This window comes from Dromaius novaehollandiae, chromosome 4 (assembly GCF_036370855.1).
Source record: "Dromaius novaehollandiae isolate bDroNov1 chromosome 4, bDroNov1.hap1, whole genome shotgun sequence".
Taxonomy (NCBI): domain Eukaryota; kingdom Metazoa; phylum Chordata; class Aves; order Casuariiformes; family Dromaiidae; genus Dromaius; species Dromaius novaehollandiae.
This window is the reverse complement of record NC_088101.1, coordinates 21188145-21213902: the sequence shown is the minus strand read 5'-3', so window position 1 is coordinate 21213902 and position 25758 is coordinate 21188145. Positions and strand designations below refer to the sequence as shown.

The 25758-nt window shown below is 55.5% G+C and overlaps 1 protein-coding gene across 4 annotated transcripts in view; it reads left to right on the top strand.

The window, feature by feature from the left end:
* The first annotated feature begins 2831 nt into the window (after window positions 1–2831).
* The window catches only part of LEF1 (lymphoid enhancer binding factor 1), a 61472-nt gene continuing 38545 nt past the window's right edge, over window positions 2832–25758 (top strand). For all 4 annotated transcript variants that reach the window (XM_064510565.1, XM_064510566.1, XM_064510563.1 and 1 more), the window contains exons 1-3: window positions 2832–3157; window positions 3869–3932; window positions 5051–5184. In XM_064510565.1, the coding sequence (XP_064366635.1) occupies window positions 2924–3157; window positions 3869–3932; window positions 5051–5184 (432 nt within the window). In that variant the 5' untranslated portion in view covers window positions 2832–2923. The remainder of the gene's footprint in view (window positions 3158–3868; window positions 3933–5050; window positions 5185–25758) is intronic.

Sequence of the window (25758 nt, the reverse complement as noted above, 5' to 3'; positions counted from 1 at the left end):
GCATGGCCCCTCGCCTCCAGGTCACCCATTCAAGCCCAGGCCCTGCCAAGCGTCTTTGCCAAAAACGTCCTTTCCGGCCTCGAAATACCCTGGTATTTCCTCCTGCTTTGGCTCAGGGTGTCCGACCCTGGCCGAGGCGCCTCCGACCCAACCGCGGACCCCGAAGCGCTGCGGAGAGGCCACGCTGCGGAGGGATCGTCCTCCTGGTCCCGCGCACGAGCAAGGCGCTTCGGTTTTTCCCGACAGCCCTCCCGAGCCGTCATTTACGGCTTTTCCTACGGCTTTCATCGCGGGAGCGGGTGCTCATCCCATGCACAACGCCACACTCATCCTCACGGGGTTAAAAAAAAAAAGAGGATTAGACATGTTACCCTTGTTTTAAAAGCAATGACCGGCCCGTATTTTTATACACGGTCCCGGCGGCGGAGGATTTATTTGCTTCAGCAGCAACCGGGGAATCCAGCCTATATATTCCATTTCCACAAGTCCCCCTCCCTCCAAAGCTGCCCCCGCCGGGGGGCACCGGGGCAGGTGGGGTGGCCGTTTTGCCGCCGCTTGCTCCCCGGGTACGCAGGCATAAGCTGCTTTCCCCCCGGGGGCCGGAGGCCTCCCACAGCCCCCGCTTGCAGGGACGCGCCGTCGGCGGGCGGTTTTGCCAGGCAGAGCCCGCTTGGCTCCACAGGCGGGTGGTTTTAAACAAAAGATTTTTTTTTTCCTCAGAAAATCACTGCAAACCCTGTTGCAAAAAAAAAAAAAAAAAAAAAGTATCTATAGCTACATAATTTCCCCCCCCCCAACTAGCTCCTTCCCCCCACCGCTCCCCCCCATGCGCGCCGCGCTCCCCCCACCGCTCCCGCGCGCCACGCGGCCAGGCGGGATCTTTATTATCATTACCAGAATTTTTTTTTAATTAAAAAAAAAAAAAGAAACCAACTTCCACCGCACATTCCGGCTCCCCAAACTCTTTGATCCCCCCCCGCCGTCTCCTTACCCGGAAGAAAACCCGGGCGCTCAGCTGGGAGCCGGGCGCACACGTGGGCGCCCTGGCGCGCCTCCAGCCTCCTGCCAAATTTAGTCGCACAAAGGGGCCGGGGGGGCCCGGCGGGGGGGATGAAAGGGGGCCGCCGCCGGCACATCAAAGCCGCCGCCGCCGCCGCTCCGCCCCTGCCTCGCCGGCGGCGCTCCGCACGCCAGGGCGCCCCGGGGGGGCCGGGGGGGGCCGGGGGGGGCCGGGACCCCCTCCCTCCCCCTCCGCCCGCGCGCTGCAGCCGCCCCCGGCCCCGAGGGCTTCCCCTCTCGGCTCGCCACGGGCTCCCCGTCGGGGAAAGCAGTCCCACCCACCCCTGCTAAAATGCAAAAAAACCAACCAAACAAAAAAGCGCAAACCCGCTGAAATGCAAAAAAAAAAAAAAAAAATTGCAAAAATAATTTTAAAAAGCTAAAATGCAAAAAAAGAGTCCAAAAAAAAAAAATAATAAAGCGCGGCTGAAGAGCGCAACGCGCCGCGCGAGGTGCCGCTGCCGCCGAGGCGCTCCCGTCCCGTCCCGTCCCGTCCCGTCCCGTCCGGGCGCTGGGGCCGTCGGGGGTCCCGGGCGGCGCCCCCCCGCCCCTGCCCCTGCCCCTGCCCCTGCCCCTGCCCCTGCCCCTGCGCGGCCGGGCGGGCTGCGAGCGGCCCGGCAGCTTTGTGTTGTCTCCAGTCAAATCTGGCGCTGGAGCTGAGGTTTCCTGAGTTTATCCTCTTGTCATAAATCATTACGGTCTCCACCTCCCCGCCGCCCCCACCCCGGCCCTTTTCTGCCTTCAAAATACTTCGACCAAAAAAAAAGGAGAAAAAAAAAAGCGGAGCTGGGAAAAACTCCAGCCCACATAAAGGGGACGATCCCGGGCCGGCGGCGGCAGGGTCCCTTTAAAGCGGGTCGCGGCTCCTTTCGCTTTAATCACACACACAGCTGGCCTCGGCGCGGGGCTCGTTTGGGGCGCAGCCCCCCGCCCCGGCTCCCCCGGGCCCGCAGCCGGTTTTCCCCCAAAATAAAAGGGGGTCCCTCGGGGCTGCACCGCTTTGGCAGGATTTGCAAACCATCGCCCCGTTTTCCAAACAGCCGCTCCTTAATCGCTTGTCTCGAGCCGTCTTCGGGAGAGACGGGTGCGTTTTCGACTTTGTTTCCTTTTTTTCCTCTTTTTTTTTGTTTTTTGCACCAGGGAGCACCGTGCAGTCAGGCTCCTTCTCGGGGCGCCCATTGCTGGCTCCCCTCCTCCTCCTCCTCCTCCTCCTCCTCCTCCTCCTCCCGGGGCTTTGCGGGTCCCGCTTCCCGGCTGCAGTTCTGCAGTTTAGTCACCCGTCCGCGGGCAGCGGGGCAAAGGCATCGCCCAGCGCCCGGCCGCGGCGGCTCGTTCCCCGCAAAACGCCCCTCGGGCGCGGCGCAGGCACGGAATTAAAGCAACCCGCCGGTCCCAGATGTTCCGCCTTTTGTTGCCTGTTTTTTCTTTTTTTTTTTTTTTTTTGTGCGCCCCCCCCATAAATAAATAAATAAATAAATAGGTTAATTAATTCGTCCCGCCTCGCCCCCAACTTCACTGCGCGGACGAAACTTGGCGATGGCTCCGCGCCTCCCCCCTCCCCAAAACCAATACCCTCCCCAACCCCCCCCCCCGCGGGGGCGGTGCCCGGCCTCCCCCCCCCCCCCCCCGCGGGCCGCGGTACCTGGTGGACGCAGAGGGAGGGTGGGGGGAGCCGAGCCCTGCGCTGCGCTGGGCGGGCGGGCGGGGTGTGGGCTGGTGCAGGGCGGGTGCGGGGGCTTTTTCCTCTCTCTTCTTTTCCCTCTTTTCTCCCTCTCCCCTCCCTCCGTCCCTCCTCTCCTCCTCTTCTCCTCCTGCTCCTTCCCGCGCCCGGCGCGGCGGCCGGAGCAGACGCGGCGCCGCGGCGATGCCTCAGCTCGGCGGGGCCGCGGGGGGCGGCGGCGGCGGCGGGGGGGACCCCGGGGGGGACCCCGAGCTCTGCGCCACGGACGAGATGATCCCCTTCAAGGACGAGGGCGACCCGCAGAAGGAGAAGATCTTCGCCGAGATCAGCCACCCCGAGGAGGAGGGCGACCTGGCCGACATCAAGTCCTCGCTCGTCAACGAGTCCGAGATCGCCCCCGGCGCCGGCGGGCACGAGGTGCGGGGGGGCACCCCAAAACCCCCTCGGCAAGCGGAGCCCCCTTATTTCCCCTTTAAAAGCCCCCTGCAAGCCCGCCTGCTGTTCCCCGAAAGGGCTGGGGGCGGGGGGGAGAAAGTTGCTGCGGGTCCCGGGACGGCGCAAGGCGCGCTGGACCTGCGGCAGCCATGGGCCGCGCTCGGCGGGGCCGGCGCTGTCCTCGGGAAGTCCTCGGAGGGACTTGCGGGAGCGGCTCGGGAAGGGCTTTCCCGACGCCGAGCAACTTCGCGCCGAGCCGCGGGTGTTTGATCTCCTTGCACCGTATTTTATTTTGGTTTTTGCTCCCTCCCCTAAAGAGCTCGTAGTGGGGCAGCCCCGCTCCCAGCCCTGGCCCCGGTACCGCTTCAGCGAGCAGTGCTTTGGCCGCCGGAGCTCGCGGTGCTTCGCCGAAATCGGCCCCTTTGCTCGGTGCGGGGCGCTTCGGCGAGAGGCGCCGGGCAGAGCCGCGCCGTCCTGAGCGCCGTGCTGCAGCGGCCGCTCGCAGCAGCGTTTCTGGGCAGTTGCCCCAAAATGACGAGGAGGAGAAGCAGAGATGCTTATCTCTGGCCGCCCCCCCCCCCCCCCCCGCACTTCAAGAAGACCTAGCGCTATTAACAGCAAATGAACATCCATAAAACGACTCTCCTCCTTTTTTCTCTGCTTGCTTGTTAATGGTGGCTTCTTTGTGGTTAGGTTTCCAGGCAGAGCCAGGCGCAGGACTCCTACCACGACAAGGGCAGGGAGCATCCCGAGGAAGGTGAGAGCCCCGTCCGTGCGCCGACGCCTCCGCGCAGCGTCCCGCCGGGATGCGGGGTCCCCTGGAAAACACAAATCCAGGCTCTTTTTGGGAGCCGGGGGGTGTGTGCGCGTGCTGTGCTTTCGGAGCTCGCTTAAAAAGGAGATGAACGCGCAGCACGTTTATCTTGAGTAACCAAATGGTATTTCGGTTGTTTAGAAACTGATAAGTAGGCCAAATGGATCTTTTTGCTGAAGAAATAACTATTTTTAGGATGTCAGCTTAAGCACATCTCTCTCTCCGCTCGTACAGCGCAGCTGAGTTGCGGCGGTCAGAAACTGTGTGCTTCCCCCCCCCCCCATAATCAAAGTTACGGTTTTTAACTACATCATATTGTAAATGCCGTATAAAGACAGACCCTCGCGATCCAGTGCTGCTGCTCGCCAGGGCTCTGGTGGTCTTTCTCAAAATTAGCCATTAAACTGCCTAAAAGCAGTAACATCTGCGTATTTGGGCAGGTAGGGGGAGGAGATGGGCTCTGTACAGACGTGTTTTCACCCTTGCGTCTCCTCAGAGGCTCACCTGGGGGTCGTACGTGACCGGTGGCCCCTAGGGGTGGGCGACCCCCCCAAATCACAAGGGTATCGTTGCAAACCGTCCCCGGGCAGCGTGGCCGGAGCGAATCCTTCGTGGCACACAGCCTCTCTGCCAGTTACCGCTGCCCCGGTCCTCCCTTTCCTGACAGCGGTGTCGAAAACCCACGCTGGCGGTACCCGTGAACCCGCACATCCTGGGGGAATACGTAAAATGGGGGGAACTGCTACTTGAGAAATGCGATGTCCTTGCTGGTGTTGCTGCCCGTCTGAACGGAGGCGAGCAACGCGAATGGGGTACCCGGAGGTTTTTCCACGTTTTACGTGTAAACGCCTTGCTAAGCGTGCTTACTCCTTTAAGAATTAACTCTGGTTTAAAAAAACAAACAAACAAAAAAGTTTTTACGTGTTGCTGCGGGCCACTTTGTGTCAGAGCAGCTGCCCTGCGTAAGGCAGCGTCTGCGCGCGGCACATCTCCGCCAGCCCGGTCCCCGCGTCGGCGCTCTGCCGCGGGGAATAACGCGAGCGCTGTTTCCTCTTCCCTAGGAAAACATCCCGAGAGTGGCTTATACGGCAAGGGACCGTCGTACTCCGGTTACTCGGGGTATATCATGATGCCAAATATGAACGCCGACCCCTACATGCCGAACGGATCCCTGTCGCCGCCCATCCCCAGGACAGTGAGTTATCCGCCGCGGGGCCCCGCTCCGGCAGCCGCGCGCCCTCCCGCCCGCCCTCCCTCCCGCGGCGCCGCTCGCGCCGGCCGCTTGGGCTTTTTCCTTTAGCTTTCTCGGTCTTCAGAGCCTCCATCCCGCGGCGTTTTAGGGCTCTCGGAGGTGTTGGTCGTGCCGGCGGTGAGAAGCCGCCGTCTGCTCTCAGCGGCAGCGGCCTCTGAGTGGAGCGGGGGGCAGCGGGGGGGGGGAGCCCTGGGATAACGTGCGGTGGGAGGATGCAAACGCCCGCTTTGCAGGGACGAGGGCACGTGGGAGTTTTGGGGCTTTAGCTCTTCTGTTTGTGGAGGGAAGCAGAGGACTGGATGCAGAGCTGCTAAAGTTGCTCGTCAGTAAGGCGAAAAGATTCGGTACTTCTTTCCGCCTTCGGATGCGGCGTTGCTCTCTGCGGATTGATGTTTATTGCTGTCGTCGATTGCTCTGTGTAGAGGCCTCGTGTATCTGCGGGTATCGCTTTGAAACGCGCTCTGTAACTTCATCCACAAGCTGTGCAGTGGCTGTGGGCAGATCGCTCCCGACCCTGAGGCAGAGTCGTCGTCGCGGCTCTGCTTTGCCCGGTGTTGGGCACCGAGTCCGCCGGGCCGGTCCCTCCCTTTGCACCGGTGTAGGTGCGCGTCTGCTGGATCTTCGTGTACTTCGGGTCTCGGAGAGTCGCTTCCCCTTTGTTTCTGTGAACAGTTTGGTACACAGGCAGGGTGATGGGGAGGCAACGCTAAAATTAGCCGTGGAAATTGCATTAGTAGGACTGGAGCGGAGCGGGAAGCAAATTTGCTTGTAGGTGTCCTCTGGCGAGACCGCCCCTGCGGCTGCCTCTGCTGGGGTGTCCCAAGTTGCGTGCAGGTATTTCCCAGTGATGAGCAGCTTTCCCTCTTCCCGGCTCTTAGGTGTTTTTATTCGGCAGTCTCTCTTTGACAACTGGCTTTATTTTGCTCTGCTGTATCCTTGTTTTTTCTACAAGGTTGTGGCTTTTGGCTTTAGAAACAAAAAGATGGGGCCTAATCTGCGTTGGTAATTAACAGCAGCAAAGCGGGTTAAAATACTGGATGTTGGGATCCAGGGCAATGCTGCAGCCTGCTTTTCCGAAACCAGCGGTTCTGCTGTTTCTCCTACGTCACCGCTTGCACTTCAGAGAGTCCAAGCCTGACGCAGTATGTTGCTTTCCGTAGCTCTCTTATTAAAAGAGATATCTTAGTTCTGCATAACTGGCAGCGTGGAGGCCTACGCTTGCGTGGTACGAAACATTAAAGCCGTAGCACACGTAGTGCTGTCGAGAGGGAAACTCAGTAAGACCTTTTTTTTTTTTCTTTTTTTTTTCTTTTTTTCCCCCACTTTCCCACGTTACGTTCATGAGAAAGTGCCTCGTGCTGGGCTTCGCACCGCAAAATCAGGTTTAATTATCCGCTTCAGGTGAGCACCCGTGAGGCTGGCCGGCTTCCCCATCCCGCCGGGACGCCTCGGGGTCGGCCCTGCCGCGGGGAGGGAGGTCCGAGGGGGCTAGTGCAGCGTCAGGGCTGCCGCGAAATGGCCTTCGCCCTCCAACGCCGGTCTGGAGCCCTTTCGGGGTAACCGCAAGGCTGCACACTTGAGTTATTAAATACTTCCCCCCGCCCCCTTTAATTGCGCTGTGATCTCTGCTGGGTGCATCGCTGACAGCCGTGCCGCCACCGCCGCCTCCTCCTCCTCCTCCTCCTCCTCCTCCTCCTCCTCCTCCTCCTCCTCCTGCTCCTCCGGTCCGTGGCCGGGGAGCCGGGGGTCTCGGCGGGGGTGGCCGGCCCTGGCCGCCTGCGGAGGGAGGAGCAGCAGCCCCGCGGCGATGTACCTGCGCCATTTCCAGCACAAAGCCGCCGCTGCTTTGCTGCCTCTCTCGCCTCGAGGTGTTGGGCAGGATTAAAACACCGCCCCGGGGCACGCGGGCTTTTTTCTTTTTTTTCCTTTTTTTTTTCTGTTTTTCCCACGCTGTGCAAACCGTCTGAAGGACGCGGGTACGTGCAAACAGCGCAGGCGACACCACGCTTGGTAAAACGCAACGAAACGGAGGGCACGGGCCACTACTGACAGGCACAGCTGTGCCTGGCTATATATATGTCTGTGTGCATATATATATAAGAATATATATATATAAATGTATGTATGTATATGTATTGCAAAGATAAAACACCGCTTTTTGCCTCTGGAGCAAGCACGTGGGGCCCGATGCTGTGACTCTCACGTCGACTAGCCCGCGGGCCTGCGGGCCACTGGTGACACGTGCGGGCAAGTCCTCAGCTGGGGGGGCAGCAGCCCCCTGCCACCGGGGCTCCCTCCAGCGTCGTGCGCGCGGCCTGAGCTTGGTCAGTGCGACGGTGAGGTCTGGCGGGGCGTTTGCAGGGCAACCTGTGCCCATTTGCTGGGCAGAGGGATGGGGGCTGGGAGGAGTGCCTTTCTTTCTTTCTTTCTTTCTTTTTTTGCTAATCAGAGCTGTTCCACACAGGACAGGCTTGCAATTGGGGTGGCGGGAAGGCTTTGCTGGGATGGGAAAAAGTTGCTTCTAACAACGCACGTAGAGGGAAAAAAATGCCCTTTTTTGTTTTTAAAGGGCAAATGCTTTAAGTTCTTGCTCTGTAAAATACATAAAAAATGTACATCCGTAGTCAGGCAAGGTGTATCTAACAAACCCTGAAGGGAGAAGGCCAAAGCGTGTGCTCGTCAGGGAGCTGGGCGAGCGGGAGAGCGGGGCGGGGGGGTTGGGTGGCTGCCGGAGGAGAAGTGGCATGTGACAATGCTGAAACCGCAATGACACCTGGCGAACGGGCATCCTGTGCGCTCGAGATACCGCTGGGGGGTTTCTCAGCATCGTGTGGGCGCTGAAGGTGGGAGCAGTAGGCAGCTGTTTGTTTTCTAATACGTGTGGGTTTTTCTTGCCCTTTTTCTTTGTTTGTTTTCTTCAACAAGATCAGTTTTGGGTAGCAAAGCTTTCTCATCCGTGTGGTGGGAACGCGGGGACGAGAGAGGAGACTGAGGAATCGTTTTTGTTGCTCAGATTCATCCAGAAAACGGTTTTGTCTCTGCACCTCGCTCTTCCCAATGAATGAGACTCTGTCACAAGACGCAGGGTTTCTGCAACCTCCCTTCTGCCCGTTCTCATCCGTTCGTGGGGTCCAAGGTTATTTCTGAGCGGTTAAACTGTCTCTGCGTTGGCTGCTGGAGTTGTTGTTAAATAGGCTGGAGGATACAACCTACAAACACCTTAGGGTGACTTGCAAAATGCAGCGTATTATCCGTTTGGAAATGGTAAGGAATTCTGCTACAGAAATCTGCATGCAAGGAGAAATGCAGTAAGCAAACTCCCGCCCCTCACACACACCCCCTCGCCCCCAGTTTTGGATGTTATCTGCATGGCGATAGGTATGGATGCAGTTCCTGTCTTGAAAAGCTGACGTCCCAGGAGAAATTGCGTGGGTAAAATGAATAGGAGGAAGGATGAGGGTAGAAATAGCAAGCGTGCAGGGATACAGCGTCCAGGCCGGAGGGTCTTATTTCCCCGGCTGCGTCTTGCCACCTCTCTGCAAACAGGCTGGTCGACCTGCCTGTGGGAAATTTTCGGGAGCCTGAGAGGAGCTGGGCGAGAGGGTTAGCGCTGGTGCAACCAGCCTGGAGACCGGGCCTGGCTGCGACCCGAACGGGCCGTACCGCTGCAGACCCCGCCGGTCCGAGCCAGGCCTCCTCCGAGGCGCCTCTCCTCCAGCTTCGTTCCAGGCCAGAAGAAGGTTGATGAGAACAGCGCGTTACGGGCTTCGAGTGCCGGGGAGGATGCGGCTCGAGAAGCGAGCCCCGAGCTGCACAGGTCCAGGCATCAAAAGAGGAGAAGGCTTTTCCCAGATGCCCCCGCGCCGCGTGGCTGTGGGCGCTGGAAAGCCTGGGCGCCGCGGGCCGGACTCCTCCCCAGCACGTCACTGCTGTTTATCATGATGAAAAACTCCCCTTGATACGGAAGGAAATAACCCACACAAAAGCACTTTACTGCTTCTGTAATATTTCTGAAGTCCTATTAGAGGCATGTGCTTTTTTTTTTTTTTTTTTTTTTTGCGTAAAATATTCTCTCCTCTCTGGCTCAGAAAAAGACACGTGCACGAGTCCTTCATACGCTTTGACACGTATATACTGAACCTTTTGCAGCCTGGCTTCTGGCCGTCTGTCGATGCTGCTCTGCAGGGCGCCTAGTCCCCTGCGAGCTCTGGTGCTCCTCTGGCCAGGACGGACCCCCATCCACCACGTCCCTGTGGCCGGTGAGAGCAAAACGCAGCAGGGAGCCAGGCGGCCCGTGGGTCCCGTGGCCCGTTTGCGTGTAAGCGACCCCGTTTGCCCCAAACCGCTCCTGCCTCGGCTTGTTGTTCATCGGGTTTTGGCCTTAGCGTGTGTTTGGTGTGAGGCCGGTGGTGGCCTTGCCCTGAGACATGGTCCTTCCTCGAGGGCTGGTGCCGCGGGGCTGCTCCCGGAGCCGGGGATTAGCTTCCCCCTGGCTCTGGCCCTTCGTAAGCGTTAGAGTCACCTGAGGAGACGCCAATAACTTCATGGTGCAACCCAACGGCGGCTGCTTTGAGACTCGGACCTGGTGGCTGCTGTTAGGTTTGGGTTTGCCCGCTTCCAAGGAGTCGGTCCTCCCAGCAAGGAAGCGGTGGAGCACTTAAGTGAAGGTGTCTTCACCAGCTCTTTGGGATTGCACTGGAAGTACAGCAGGGAGCTAAGGTGCACGCGGCCATGCTAAGCAGCTGGGGACCGTCGACTTTTGCATGGCATGAGCCACATTATGGGCGCGCGGGCGCCTTCCCCAGCTCCTCGCGTCATCGTGACCTGTGCGATACCTCAGGTAGCAGTGAAACGTCCAGAGCATCTTCGCCTGTGATCTTCAAAGCTGTTAAATCCCTCATGTGTTTAAAAAAAAAAAAAAGGCATTTTCATGGAGCTGAGAGGTCAACTCGGTGTTGGTTCGTTCCCTCTCAGCAGCCGCGAACATGGGCAAGGCCGGGCATAAAATCAATAGGACGAGCTTGGTCAGCAGAAATCGCAGGTGTGAAGTTACGAGGCTCGTAACTCGAAAAGTAAGCGTGCCGTCGACACCAGCTCCGATGCTGAAGCTATTCCCTATGGCGCCCGTCCATCCGAGGGCTTTCCGTGGCCCGGCTCTGCGCCGGCAGTGGGCTGGCTGGGGCTGCGTCCCCGGGATTTCGCGCAGCGCCTCCCGAAAACACTGGCGTGCGTCAAAATTGCGTCGTGGATGTTTCTGTGACCTTGCGTTACGTCGTCTCTCCACGGTTTTGGCGTATCTCCGTTCCCCCACCCATCTCCTTCCTTTCCCTTAAGACGGTGTCCTAGCAAAGCCTGCATCGGGAAGGATTTGTCCAGCGTAAAAAATACAACGTGGACTATGAAATTAAATGGGCATCTGATGGAGCGATGCCACAGAGATATAACACGGTGCATCTTCCCATGACGCGGCTTTGGAAATTCGTGCGCAGCGGCGGGTGAATTTGGTGGTACACCTTCTTCGAACGTGACTTCCCTCGTGCATCGCTGCCCTGTCCTCAGTTTAAGGCTCATTGCGGCTTGTTTCATCCAGCGCTGTTTTCGGCGTTGTTGGCAGCGTTTCTGTTTCTTAAAGAAATGCTCGTTGCGGAAAAGGTGAGGCAGGAAAGAAGCTGCTTTCGGCGTGCGGCGGACGCCCCTCGGCGTTGCACGGGGGAAGCTGACCTCTCAGCGCAGCGTTTGCTCGGGGGGCTGCGGCCTGCCCCCTTCCCCGCTCAGCCGGTTTTTGGGACCTTTGTGTAACGGGAAAACCCCTGCGGTGAGCTCGCCTTGGGATGGGGTTTCGCAGGGGCATCGGGTTCGTGGTGGTTTGAAGACCCTCGAATTTGGGCACTTTTTGGAAAGGCAGGTGCTTCAGACACACTCAGCACCAGGATACTGAGATTAAGGATAGCAAAGAGGGCAAAAAGCATTCTGCAGAAATGAGCTATATAGCAAAGTTACCAAAACATATTTTGAAAAGCCTAAGCAAGTAAAATATTTTGCTCTAAAAATACCCCTAAAACAGTTTCTCTGACCTCCAACAGCAGACTATGGAGTTACATTTGCTTGTGTTCTTCCCTGCCTGCTTCTCTCCTCCTCATGCAAAGTGTAATTTAACTTAAAAAATACGTCTGTGCTTGGAGAACTGGACTGAGCATGCTGGATTTGAGAATTTTGTTACTCAAAATCCTCTTTCTCTGTCACATCATTTCATGTCTTATACACTCCCGTGCGCGGGGAGAAAAAGCTGTGCTGGATTTAAAGGAAAAGAGAAAGAAATGAGGAAGGAAAAAAAAAACTGAGCTCATAAATGTGTGGAGTTTTCTGGTTGTGTTGTGATGTTTTTTTCCTCTCTCAGTTATTTTGAGATTATTTTCTAAGATAATAGTGCAGAGATGCTGCTTTAGATGTAAATCTTTAGAAGGAAAACTCGGAACAGGGAAACTGCAAAAAAATGCTAATTTTTTAGACCACTTCAGACACTTTGACAGCGTTATTACAGACGTGCTTTTTAAACAGGCAACTGCTAAGCTCCTTATCAGAGTGACCTGTAAAAGATGACTTCATACTTTGTAATAAGGAAATATCGAGGGACTGTGGGAGGGCTGGGCAAAATAGTATTTTGTTCAAAACTCTCTTGATTAAAGGGCCTTCCCAAAACAATGTGCATTTTTCCCTGAGTCGGATAAACTTTAAATTCTTCCTTTTTTTTTTCTTTCTTTTCAGGGGTGGGTATGTTTGGGTGTGTGTATAGAGGGGAAACAAGAATATTGGAGACTAATGGGGCAGAGTAAGAAATGTAACTGAATCAGCAAGTGTTGCTTAACCAAAGCCATTTGAAAAACCCTTGAATCTGGGGCAGAAGGAGGCTTTTTAAGAGAATGAGATTTCAAAGGGGTTTTGTGAAGCTCGTCTCCCAGCTCTAGCTCCAAGACTGTAAGTAAATATGTTCTGTTAGTTAAACAGTTGCAGTCGCTGTAGGAGAAGAAAGCCCTGCTCCGTTAAATGGATCTTTCTGGCCAGCGTCTTCTAGACAAAACTTTTCCTCAAATTCAGGCAACGGAGCAGCCCGTGCAATTCCCCAGGGTCTCGCGTTGTGCTTCCTGAGGCAGCGTTTCACGACCCAGACGCCCTAACTCAGAAGTGAGCTGTGGACCGACTTTTATGGTTCTTGCGTTATTACCTGCATCTCGTCCCGTTTTCGGTGCCGGGTGGTTTCTCGCAGCCCGGGCTGCTGAGGAGAGAGCTGCTGAGACTGGAGCCCGGGGGGTTAAGCCAGGGCCGTGCGGGGTAGTGCTGCAGGGTCCTCACGTCTCTGAGGGGGTTTGGGGTGTTTTTTTTTGTTTTTTTTTTTCATGAAAACAAACCAGAAATTGCTCTTTTTTGGTGTGTTTGTCTTATTTGTGTTATCTAGCTATCGTGTGTGCGTTTAGACTCTGATAGTGCTGCAATTCAGCAGTTCGTGGGATGCCAAGAGAGTTAAAGCAAGAGGTGTGCGTGGAGGGGGAGACACAGTTTCTCAACACCTCACTTCGATTGAAAACCAGTGCAGATAAGGAGAAAGTCCACGGCAGTGCTGGCTGTGGCTGTGTTTCACACCCGGCCGCCCAATTAAGGACCAAAGACTCATACCCAAGGTTTTATGTAAAAGCCAGAAGGAGCACATTAGCTTAAAAACCTCTCTGTCAAAAAGCACGCTTATTTTTTTCTCTTTTTTCCTCCCTCCCCTCGCAGAGCCGTGGTATCTTCCCACTGCTTTCTCTGCCTGCTGTCGTCGTTCCCCCAGGGAGGGCAGCCTGGTACTTGCCCTCGGCCTCTTGCTTTGCACCACCGCTCTCGCCTTGGCCCCCTCTCGGAAAGGCAGCGGAAATCCCGTTCGGCAGCGAGCGTCCCGTGCTCTCTCCCCCAGGAAGCGGTCATCGATTTTTTGGCTCTTGCAGACGGCGTGCTGCCTGCCGGCTCTCCGGGGAGCCGGCGTGGTCGGGCTTTCGCCACTTCGGATGGGCACGGGAGGACCTGGGGCGGCCGCCGCTCAGGGTCCGTATCCTGTATATCCCGGCCACCGCTGGTCTGGCAAGTCCCCCAGCTCTCTCAGATACAAAGTCACCACGAAATTCGGTGCGAGGAGAGGGCTGGCCGTCCGCTGGGGCACCCAAAGCCGCTCTTCGGGTGGTGAGACGAGCTGTGCAGGAGGGAAAGCTGGCCCACAGCCTCCGTGTGCCTCCCTTGGGCCAAATGCTGCCTCTGAAATTTCGGTGAATGGCTGCAAATATGTATGAAGTCTGATAGCCTCGGATTCACAAATCCTCTGCAAATGAAAAGAAAACAAAAAACAAATCCCCAGGAAGGGAAAATAAGCAGTAATCCACAGTAAAAAAATACTTTTTCCTCATAGTCGTGGTTTCAGCCTCGCAGGTAGGGCGGCCAAGCTTGCAGCCTCACGCAGAAGTGACTTGTGCCGCGCGGCGGAGGGTGCTGGAGACCCTTGCAGCCCGGCTCGGTTTGCCCGCTCGGTTTGCAGGCCGGCATCCGTTTCCGCAGGCGCCTGGGGCTCCCGGGGACATAGGCAGAAGCCGGATTCGGGTCCCACCAGAGTGGCAGGAGATGCCTTTGCTTGCAGTGACCGCCCTGGCTCCTTCTCTGTCTCTCTTCACTCTCTCCGTGGTGTTGCTCTATGGATATAGCTCCGACTGACCAGCTATCAGAGCGGGCACCAGCCCTGCCGAGAGCTGCTCCTTCTTCAGGAAAGCAGGCGGTAAATTTGCTGTGGGGAGGAGGTTGGCCGGGGGGGGTACATAAGAGCAGGAGCGACTTCTCTCTTAACGCTACTGAGAAAAATCAGCTTTTGCTTCTTGGTAAAGAGCGTGCTGTGTTTTGCACCAGTTTCAGCCCCGGTGCAGCCTGTGTGTGTGTGTGTGTGTGTGTGTGTGTTGAGGAGCAGTCCGGGTAAAACCAGGACGGTTTTGCAGCCTTGAAGCGACGGGGACGTCAGCGCCGCGTCCGCAGGGAGGGAGGGAGGGCAGATCCCTCCGCTGTGCTCTTGGTGTCAGGGTTTTAATGACTGCAGGGGAAAAAAAGCAGTGTTAGAACAGCAGAAGAAAAACGATACGGCTAAGAGGAAATTATTTTTATTGCTAATACACGGGTGCTCATAATGTTTAATTCTTTGCAGCTCATAATGTGTTATTTTTTTACAGCCTGTGCTTTATTTGCACGTCCTTCGTTCCTCACCATATTTCAAAATTGCTGTTCCTAAAGGCTCCTATTCAGGGGTCTTAAAATAAGTGAACATACCTGCTAAAGTGCCAGTGGTGCTCACGTGGGCCAGGGTACAGGCAGAGAGCAGCTGAGCTGTCGCTCCGTCTGTGCCTCCTCTTTCTGCGCTTATCATGGCCCCTTCCCTTTCCACCGCTAAGTTTTAAAAGTTGCCCCGAAATATTTTTCCAGACGACGTATAGGCATGTGTTTAAAGTTCAGGATGGTCTTTCTTGCTGGAGATTTGCTTTTGTTTTCACTTGTGAAGCCAGACGGGGAGAGAGGAGGCACGTGGGGGCATTTGGCCCCCCTGGAAACAGCGCTGCGGCAAGAGCGGCGTTGGGGCAGCGTCGCGGTGGCCCCTGTGACTGGGGGACAGGGGATCCTGGAGCAAGCCTCGCGCTTTTTTTAAATCTTTTTAGATCATTAGCTATCTTTTCAGATAACTAATGGGAATTTAACGTTCAGCAGCAATGTGTCGTGCACCCGTTTTAGAGCACTAGCTGCCGTCCATGTATTATAAGGAGCTGCGGCGGGGAGGCGACTCCCTGGCATCGGTGTTATTTTGCCTTGCATCAGGTGCTAAAAGTCACCAACCATCCCGCGAGGCGCCGTGTTTTTCCCAATTTGACTCGCTTAGCCAGTCATATTTTTACTTCAGCCTTGAGGCTTGAAAAAGCATGTGCATAATCAGTTCATTTTGTGTGGTCTCAGCTATAAAAATGCCCCCTCTGTTCCTTCCATATGAAAAATGTGTTTTTAATTTTGGGGAACTTATATAATTTTCTGTGCTTTCTTTTGTATTTCAGATTAGAAACAAATGCCGCCTGCCCCTAACTTTGCATGTCCCAATTACCGAGTTGTGAAAATAAGTCGCCCCTCCGCTTTTGTTACTTTAAAGCAGCTATCGGTGATGTCAGAGTCAATACTAAAAGCATTAAGGACGCCGGCAGAATGTAATGCAGCTGCAATCCAACATGATGCTGGAAATGGGGTTGCGAGCATAAAGGCTTTCCATATTCCCAGGGCGCACAACTGCTCGCGGCCTTGGCTTTGATCTCTTCAAAGGCGGCTGCCTCCTCCTCGGCGGAGAGACTTGGCTGCCGCTCGCTCGCGCTGGAAAAAAGGCAGAGGTCTCTATTCAGGCAGAAATCAATCACTGTGCAGGAACAATTATGTGTAATTCAACCATCATGGCAACGGGGTGAGATTATGGGTTTGTTACCTGAGTGACTGCGCGGAGCCGGGGAGCGGCGGCGGCCGGGGCCCCGCGTCCTGCCCCGGCGCGGGGGCGATGGCAGGCGCGGGGGCGGCGGGGTGACAAATGCCGGTCACGCCGTCCAGCAGAGCAGAAAATGAGGTTACAATCGGCAGATAATGCGCGCATATGTAACCATATTTCGGCGGGGAGCCCAGCAACTTCGGGGAGGAGAGGCGATGGGCCGGAGCCGTGGCTGTCCGCTCTCCGCGGTGCAGCGGTGCTCCGCTTACTCCCGGGGGGAAATTTGGGCACCGCTTGTACAGAGTCGGTTGTTTCAAGCAGCCAAGCAGCTCCCAGCGGTTAAGCCCTCAGAGGGCAAAGCAAACAAGCAGAAACCCTCCTCTGCCCTCCTCTCCTCCCGTCCCCCTGTCCCCCCCCCCCCGGGTAATGAGCAATAGCTTGCTGTCTTTAAAAAGAGAAAGAGGACCGGCATATATAGCACCGGCTATGAGAGTATTTATTTAGAGTGTTATTGCCTGTAAAGTCTTAAAATAGTTTTCCTCCCCAAAAGGCAAAATAAAACACAGATGAGTGGTTATAAAACGGCATCCCCGCTCGGGCTGGTACTCGGGACGAGCTCTACCTTTCATACTGCTCAGGCTCAGACATCAGAGGCGCAAGAAGCTGCTTTGAGTTACGGATCTTCAAACAATAAGTCAAAACAAAAAATCAATCCCTCCAGTCCCTGAGTGCAGTTAGCTAAAGATAAAAGAGAAAAATAAAGTTATGCTAAAGCAGCGAGAGGAGAGGAGCGGAGATGCCAAGGAAACGCGGAGGACAAGTGCAGAGCTGAAGTGGGCATAGTGTGAGCCAACATCAATGAATTTTTATCTTATCAAAAAGTTTCCGGGTTGCCAGTTCTTTTCAAACTGGATCCACTCTGCTCCAGGGCTGCCTGAAGCATCGTCTTCAATAAGAGCTGCTTCTCCCCACCCTCCGCACGCCGCCACCTCCTCACTCTTCAATACCATCGCACAGGCGTTAGGCTGCACCTCGCTCAAGGTACGAAACTTCACTGCAGACCTCAGCGGTAAATTAAGGTCTCTGATAATCCCTTGTTATTACAAGTATGAACTGAGATTTCTTTTTTAAATGTTTGGTGAAAGATGCGTCATCTCGAAAACAAAACAAAACCAGTTCCTTCTGGTGCTTCCCCCTCCACCTCCCAACAAATTTAAATTGCAAAGAGTTTTTTTTTTAATGGAGGGAAAAAAACAGGAGTGATCTTATTTATCACTTTTGTTGGCTGCTTCGTGCAGTTTTTAATGCCGGTTAGCTGCTGTGATTGACGGAAGTACACGACTTCTTAAGCCCTGACCTACCAAGAGGAGAGCAGCGTGCGCAGGGCCGCGGCGCGCGGGCTGAACCTGGCCCTATCGCTTCAGGACGGGCAGCTCGGGGTCCCGTCACACCGAAACAGCTCTCCCTGCACCCGGGTCTGCTGCCGCGCAGGTTCTTCCATGCCTACTGCATTTTTTTAAGGGTGTTTGTGGTAGGAGCTGGCAATAGCCCGGCGCTGCGTCAGCTCCTCTTGGCTCGGTGGGTCGACAGCAGGCCGCGAAGCCACCTTTGGTGGCCGGGAGCGGGGCTGCCCGCGTGGGAGCAGGGATTGGGCTGTGCCCGCGTCCAAGTCCAGTCGGAGGAGCTCGGGCAGCTGGTGGCACCCTTGGGGCGGGAGGTCGGTGGCAGTCCTCCTCCGGCCGCGGCGAAACCCGGGGTAAGACAGGTCTGCTGACTTCCCATGCTTAAAAAGGAAAACCCACCACCTTTCTCTGTAAACAAGGACGTTAGCTGCCAAGATGTTTGTGGGATTGCGAACGGAGCAGCAGGAGGGTTAATGAGTGCAGGTGCCCCTGTGAGGTGTGGTATGGGAGACGGGGCCCACAACGTGAAGAAATGATGCCTTCAGTCTCCCATTTCAGTAAAGTGGAAGTTACTGTAGGCAACTCTGCTCAGAAGAACTGTTCAGCCAGTTAGTGCCTTAAAAAGAAGAAAAAGAAGTAAAAATCTGCAGCTTGATAATTATTCCCATTCATCTCTGGCTAGATTGCATCTTAAAGATAATTTTTTTTAATTGCTTTAATAGTTCTCCTTACTGTCATCCTCTTTGAAGTGAAGAGCAGCATGGCATGATACCTTTCCTCAGGAGCGGTTTTGGGTGAGGGGCTGTGCGAGGAGCGGAGCTGGAGCTGGAGGTCGCCCAGCTACAGCAGAGGGTGGTGGTGCCAGGCTGCCTTCGTGGCTGCACCTTTTGGTTTCTCCACTCCCCGCTGCGGGGAAGGTCTAGTCGTCGGTAGCTGTCATTCTCTGGGAAGAAACATCTTGTATACTGGAGAAGCAGCAACGTGTCCAGGGCTTAGTACTCAAACTGCTCGGTATGGGACGCGCTACTTTCTCGTTCGGTTTTGCTCAAGTCAGTGGGACTGAGGAGTGGTGCTTGTGACAGCTGATGCAAAGGAAAGAAACACGAAATTACTGCAAAATGAGGAATCTTGTATAGAGAAGGGAGGCATACGAGACATGCGATAGATATGCTGTAGTATCTATGTGGTATTCTGGTTTCTTCCTGGAGTATGCTAAGTGCAAGCTCCAAAATCCCTTGGTTTGCGTTGGGGTGAACTAGGAAGCTCACTATGAAGTGCAGGGCTTGAGCAGCCAGGTGGGAAGTGCCTTACCTGAACTTCCAGTGTATTTTGGTTTTTGGGTCCGAAGTGCGTGTTGAATGGGAACTCGGGAATGAGCAAACACGAGCGCGAGCTGTAGCCGGGCCAGTCCTCTCCGCTGCTCCTCCTCCTGCCACGGGAGAGCGAGCCCACACAGAGCTGTTTTGGGAGGTGTCAGCAATGATCCTTTTCTGCTTCAGGAGCGATGATTGAAGTGTTGGAGATAAATGTGTTGACTGGACCTTGTTCCTCTTGGCATGAGGCATTTATTTCTTTGCCTTTTTCCGAGCTGGTCTGGCTGAGCGTCCCGGCAACGCCAGCGAGTGCATGTAGCCTGTGTCAGCTCCCTGCGGTAAGGGCAGTTGGTTTTGCAGCTCTCCCAGGACGGCGGGCAGGAAACAAGAGCAGTAACAAGACCGCAGGCCGGGATCGGACGGGGCTCCCAGCAAAGAGGCCAAGCCCAAACGAAGGGCCTGACTGGGGCTGTCCCGCGTTGGCCAGCGTGGCATGGGAGCAGCTGCTGCGCCGGGGCAGCCTGCGGGAGCCGACCGGGAGCCAGGGCTGGCGCGATGGCAGGGCCAGCGTGGGTCATGCAAGCCTGGGTCCTCCTAAGGGCAACGCAGGCTCTGAAAGCCGCTTTTGTTGCGTGAACGGGTACTTTTTGTGTAGGCTGAGGGGGTGGGAGTGTTAGCAGTGTGTGAGACCCGGAGAAAAGCGTGAAGCTGGTTGTGGCCCCAGGAGTGAGGGGCAAAGCTCTTGGGGAGCACGTTTCTCCCCTGCCTTAGCTGAAGAAAAACCCTGTGTAGACCTGCTGGCTCGAAGATCTGCCCCGCTTAACTTCTGTCCTGGTGGAGTGGAGCCTTAAATAGCAGGCAGATGTTTGCAGAGCGTGTGTTATGGAAATCAGACCAGTCATAACTTGACTGGTCAAAAATAACACGTTTCTTTAGAGGAAGAGTGGTGGCTTAGTGTTTTTTGGCTGGAGGGCGAGACAAATGCGTGCGCGCGAGGCGGTGGCACGCGCCCCGCGGGCAGGGCTCGCGCTTGACGGGAGGGCCGCGCTCCTTCCTGCTCTGCCCGCCTCTCCCCACGGCTTTTCCCTCCACGCCGGGAGCGACGGGCCCAGCGGCGTGCGCGAGGTTGCCAGCGTGGCCGCGCAGCTGCTGCTTTGCATGTCTGCCTACTTGGGGCAATTTTGGTGTCCCCGTGCTGTCCTCCCCGGGGAGGCCAGCGCGTGGCTGCGCCCCGCGAGCTCCCACCTACGCCGCGGCGGGCGTCACGGAGCACGCACGTGACGTGGTGGCTTCCTCCTGTGCCCCATGAAGGTGGGTCCGGGGCAGCTGCAGTCGGCCTTGCGTTGCTGCGTTGGAGGATGTCGCTTTTCCCGTGCCCCGCGAGTGGCTCCGGGGAGGGCGGCTTCGTCGTTGGTGACTCGCATGCTGTCGCTTCGAGAGCGATTCAATTTTAGAAGAAAGCCTTAATCTTGTTACTGGAAACTTTTTTTTTTTAAACACTTTTCCTCCCTTTCTAGCCAACCCAGCTCCCCCGGCCATTCCCCTCGCCGCCTCTCTCAGACCGGTTAATAGCGCCGAGGAGGCCGTCTCCCATTCTCCCAAGGAGTAGTCTGATCAGCCGGACCCGGAAAAGTATTGAATTAGCTGTATTATGCTGCTGATTTGAAGTCATTACTGGTGTAAGCCGATGCAGTCCCATTATTGTTGATGGGATTGCCGCTCTTCATGTCACAGGTGGATTGGACTCAATTAACTGCAGCCGTGGCCTTAATTAGAAACTCGGCTTTCAACCGTCCCTACCAAGCGCCGGAGGTGGGACACCCCTGGCTTTGCCTGGCCGCCCCAGAGGACTCCGCGCTCGAAGGTAGCAAAGGCCACCGCGCCGGGCTGCCGTCGCCCGCTCTGCCGGAGGATCGGCTGCCCAAAGCCTTGCAAGTTATCTCCTGTGCCGGCCTTCCTCCCGGCGCCTTTTTGGAGGAAAACAGACTTTTCCGAGCTGGTTGCACCACATGCTGGATTCGTTTCTCTGGGAGCCCGAGCAGGATGTCCCGGTGGGACCAGGCACGTGGGATGTCCCAGCCTGTCCTCCGCCTCCAGCCCAGCGAGACCACCGTGGCGGCCAACCTCCGCGCCGCGCTCCTGCTGCGGGAGGGGAGGCGCGCTGCTCCTCCGGAGTGCCGGCTCTTCCCAAATATAGCAGCTGCGCCGGCTCTATTTTTAGCGCTGGTTCCCAGCGCGCGTTTCACTGGGAGCCTCAAAGGATTCGTCGTGCGCGGCGCGAGAAGCGGAGCTGCCGCGGCTTCGTTTCCGGAGGGTCTGTGCGCTTTCCTGGCCAGGAAGGATGTGCCGGGGACAGGCGGCTCGCGCGGCGCTAGCCCCGCGCGCCGGCCACCCACTGCGGACCCGGCTGTGCCGCAGCTGGTTTCTGCCTGCCGCACGTTAGGCAGATGCTGGGTGGATGCTGACCCACACGCAGCAGGTTTTAGGCTGGAGGACACCACGGACTTCTTGCAGAGGGCTCTGCGCACCGTTCCCATGCATTTTCTCTTGCCTTTTTAGAGGCTTTTAATGGGATTACACTGATCCCGTGCGATGGCGGTGTAGGCAGCACCCAAGCTTTGGGACTGGGGATGGTCCCGTCGAGCCATGCCCATGCTCAGCTGCACTCCCAGGCCTGACCCTGACCTTAACGAAGGTCTCCTCGCTTTCCCGAGCGGATGTCTGGGTAGGAGCTAGCGACCGGAGCTCGGTGCTCGGCGCCCCGGCGTTTGTGATACGTAAAACACACTCCTCGCTGCCAGCAAGCCCGTGCTGGCAGCCCCATCCTGCTCCTGTTTTTATTCCCGCGGTGGTTTGTGGTGCCTCCTTCATCGCCTAGGTAGCTTACGGTGGGTGGTATTCCCATCAGACGCTACCCCACACTCTGAAAAAACAGAAAACAAACAAAAACTGAGATAAGCAGCGCTTTAAATGAGATCAAAAACGCGCCCGTGTGCTGCTTCTCCTCAGGGGAACCCGCGGCCCTAGCGACAGCTCGAATACAGGTTCGTGCGTGTGCGGACGGGGCTCTCGGTGGGTCGGTGGTCGCCCTTCAAAAGCAGCAGATGGACGGTCCTGAGGGGATGCGGCAGGTTTGGGGTGAATCGCCACATAAACTCAGAAAAAAAAGTACTTTCTGGGAAAGCTGCTTTGCTTGGGGTGCGTTGCTCCGCGGGCGGCAGCGCTGGCGCTCGGGAGGCTGCGAGGCCGACTGCTGTCCGAGCAACACCCCGCGGCAGCCGGGTGACGGGCGAGACGGACGCCTGGCCGGAGGGGCGAGCGTCGCGAGCGCTGCAGCAGCTGGTCCGGAGAGGAGGGAAACGAGGCGGGGAGAAAATTGCACGCCCCGCGCGCCGGGGTCGCCCGCGTCCGCGCTTTGATGTCTTCTCCCTCCACACCCTGCTGTGGGTTAAAAATGAAACCGGGCTGTGTTTACGGCGGGCTTGTGGATGTCCGTATTTAGCTCCAGCAGGCGAGCGCCTGGCTGGGATCCTCGGGCACCGGGTGGTTCGGCACAAAAACCCACAAAACCAGTCGTTTATTGAAAGGGTTAAGCATTCGGGTGGGAACTGGGGATAAAAGCTGTAGTCCCCTTCTGCTCCCCGTTTTACTGTCTTATTTGTGTAAGACACACAATTTCTCCTCCTCCTCCTCTCCCGCTTGCAGCTTAATCGCGTGCTAATTGGCGACTGCACGTTTGTTGTGCCGCTCGCTCTGCAGCCTCCGCACGCGTGTTTTCCGCGAGGGCGCTGCGCCAGTCCCCTCTTCGATTAGGGGGAATCGAGCCGGAGCCAGCAACTCCCGTGTGAATCCCTCGGGTGATTCCCCGGGCCGGTAACGGCGCGTTCGCCCTTCAAAGCTCGGGCCCCGGTGCGGTGCGGGCGCTCGGACAGCGTGCCGGGAGCGCGGGTAAGTATTTCCCTGCAGAAACGTGAGGCCTCAAAGCTGCTTTTTCTTTTTTTTCTTTCTTTTTTTTTTGCTTTTTTATTACCTCCGGCTTCTGCCGCGGGCTTGTTATCTGGCGCGGCAGCGTGATCAAAGCCCCGGGAAAGGTCAGGCATTCCTCCAGGAGCGGCGCACGGCCGCCACCGGCCCCGGCACCTCGCCGAAACCCCTTATCTCGGGAGCGCCCGAGCCCGCAGATTAGCCAGCCTGGCCCTAACGCGGCGCCTAGTAACGCTTGGCCTGGCTTTTCTGAAGAGGAAAGGTACCTTTTTTTTTTTTTTTTTTTTTTTTTTTACTTTTTGTGGGGGAGGCGGCATTTCCTTCCTCCGCCTCGGCGCGAGGCAGCGTGATGCTGAGAGAAGGGTGCAAGTGATGCCGATGGCGAGCGCCGGCGTTCGGCGCACCTGAAAAACTCCCCGTGGCCTCTTCTGGGGAGAGGAGGTCGCCCTCTTTTTTTTTCTTTTTTTTTTTTTTTTCTCTGCTGGCTTTTAATTGCGCATTTCGGGCCTGTCATCCCACAAAAGCAGCTCACGTGCGTGCAGTTGGGTTTGGGCAGGAGCAGGACAAGAAGAGATGTTGAAGGTGAGCGCGTCCTACCTCTGCTGGAGCAAACCCGGCGTCGTCTTTTTGCGTTTCTTTTGTGAGCGCCGGTTTGGGCAAACGAGCGCGCTCTCCCCGGTGCCGTCGTGCCGGCTCGTGGTCCTTGCAGCCCCCAGGTGACTTCCCTGAACCCGGTGGGTTTGGCCAGCTTCATCCCCAAGCGTGGGCACAGCCGCGTGAAGGGCCTGGATGGTTTCTTCTGCCTGCGTTTCGTGGTAGTGGAGGGTCCTGGCTGTGCCCTGGGGCCTGTGAAACAGCAGGAGCGCGGCAGTATCCTGCAACCTGGGGGAAAAAATTATCGTTATTTTTTTCCTCACTAAATTAAGGTGTGGGATAAGAAGTCAGAGAGCCTCACCTGCATTTGCTCTCCAAGCATCAACCTTTGCACAGAAAAGGCCCTTGCTGGTAGGAGAGGGGACACGAGTTTTGTTAGACCAAGGGCACTTGATTTCGCGTTTAAAGGTCACTTTGGGCACCCCCCAGTCCCTCTCCCAACTTCTCCTTCGTGAATACGGGGACACCTAAAAGCTCACCCCATCAGCAGGGAACGCGGCAAGCCGCGATGCCGCCTGCGGACAAACGGCTCTCGGAGCAGACGGCGAGTTTGGTCGGGGCTGCCTGCGTGTAACATCGGCGTGACCGGCAGCGCCGGCGGGTTGAAAGGGTTTTAGTGTTGGTGACCTTTACAGCCGTGCTTGAGGTAAACGGGGGGGTGCGTGTCTAGCTGTTAAATACCTTATAAAGCTGTGGTGGCATACGCTAATTTTCTGTCTGATAAATTGTTTAGCGGCATTTCACAGAGTCTAATGCGACTGCGTTTCTCCCCGGAGGCGAGCGGGGCCTTTATTGCATAAAAATCGCTGAGGTGGAACGTAGTTATGACAAAAAAAAATATATATCTATTGTCCACCTCTTTCTCTGCCACACTTAGGGGAGGAGTTAATTGCATGAAAAATCCAACTATTTATAACGGGGGGGGGGGGGGGGGATGGTAACCTTCAGAAGTGCCTCTAATGAAATAAAGCATAACTCACGTATAATGTTTGTTGAGTTTAGTAGGATTGAAGTGTAATTGCAGGGCAAGCCGTTGCTGTTAGCAGGGTTCTGCATGCAGCCGTAAGACCATCTGGGAGGGTGATTTACTAAGACATGGGCAATCTGGCAATTTAGGCTCTCTTTTATGATGTTTAGACTCTTACCGCTGTTATAAAGTGCAGTCCAGAGTTTTTATGAGGATGTAGGTGCCTGCTGCACAAGACGTAGGTCGTGGGTTGGGGGGGGTTTAAGAGTTATTTTGAAAAGGCAGCTCTTGAATTAAAGAAAAAAATCCAAGTCTAGCAGCAGGCAGAGATCCTACGCAGAATTTAAAAGCCGTCACGTGTGTCGTGCATACCAACAACCATTTTTTTTAAGCCCTCCGGCCAGCTGGAGAAAGGAGCTTAGTAGTAACAGAGCAAATTGGCTGGGGTGAGAAATGGGAGCGGGGCCGCAGCCTCGGCCAGCCCCGAGCTTAGTCGCAGCTCCCCCCATCGCAGCCAGCGCGGGAGCCAGGGCAGCTGCCAGCTGTGAACAGCTGGGCCGCCCTGCGCTGCTGAAATTATCATCATTCTTTCTGAGCGAACAGGTTGTCGGCCACGGAGGTCCCTCTCCATCCCGAAAAGCTTGCTGCCTGGGAGGTGCTGGTGCCCCTTTTGTATCTCGTGAGGTAGCATTTGGTAAATAGGACTAAAAAATTCTGAACATTTAGATTATGCCTAGGTAGCTTAGCGTTCAGTGATGTTTTTCAGTAGATAAGCATTGAGCTGATTTACACCAAGTTCAGATAAAATTGTCAGCATCGATGGCATGGGCCAAAAAAAGCATTTGAAGCCCATCTTCTATGAGCTTATACATACTGTGAATTTTTTTTTTGTATTTTTAGCTACATGTAAATGTAATTTTAAGGCATGTTTTTGTGTCTCGTTGGAGTTATGAACCCCAGTGGGACTATTCTATAAAATTAAGTTAGTAGCTTTTCAGCACTCCTAGTTGTACTGAAGTCATCTTGCACAATGTGGTAGAGGAATAATTCCTGCTATAACCTTCTATTGATGGTTCAAATAACCTGTCTAAGAGACATCCTGTTTCTGGAGGGCCCTATTGCTTTAATTCCTTCCAAAATTGGTTTTGCCTTCTGTGGAACAGTGCTGTAGAATTTAAGTACTTGCAAATGCGTTTTACCTCCAGATATATGTTGCAGTTTGCATTTTCAATCCTAGCGAAGCTTTAGCAGACTGCTACTTTTGGCCTAATCATTTGTACATTTTTAGGGATTTTTTTTTTCTTAGTTTGAAAATGAATATTTTATTTTAAGCCTTTGGACCATCTTGCCCACATCCAATGATGGATGTCTAATGAGATGACTTTTTACCTCCACTAAATGGTTATATTGTTTGCACTGATGTATGCTAAGACTTGATGCATTAAATCTTTGGTCATTAGCAGATGCCATTAGCGGAAAAGTCCAAATCACTTAGAGCTGTGAGTTAAGACTTTTCTTTAAAACCTGAATTTGCATGTTATTGGATAAATCTGCTAATACGGTTTAACTGGACTCAGAGAAGTTGCTTGAAAACTTTTTCCAGTGCACACGCAGGCGCTCCAGCATCTAGGAGCCCTGAATTTCCAGAAACTGACCCTTCTTGTGCTTCCTTTGTACCTC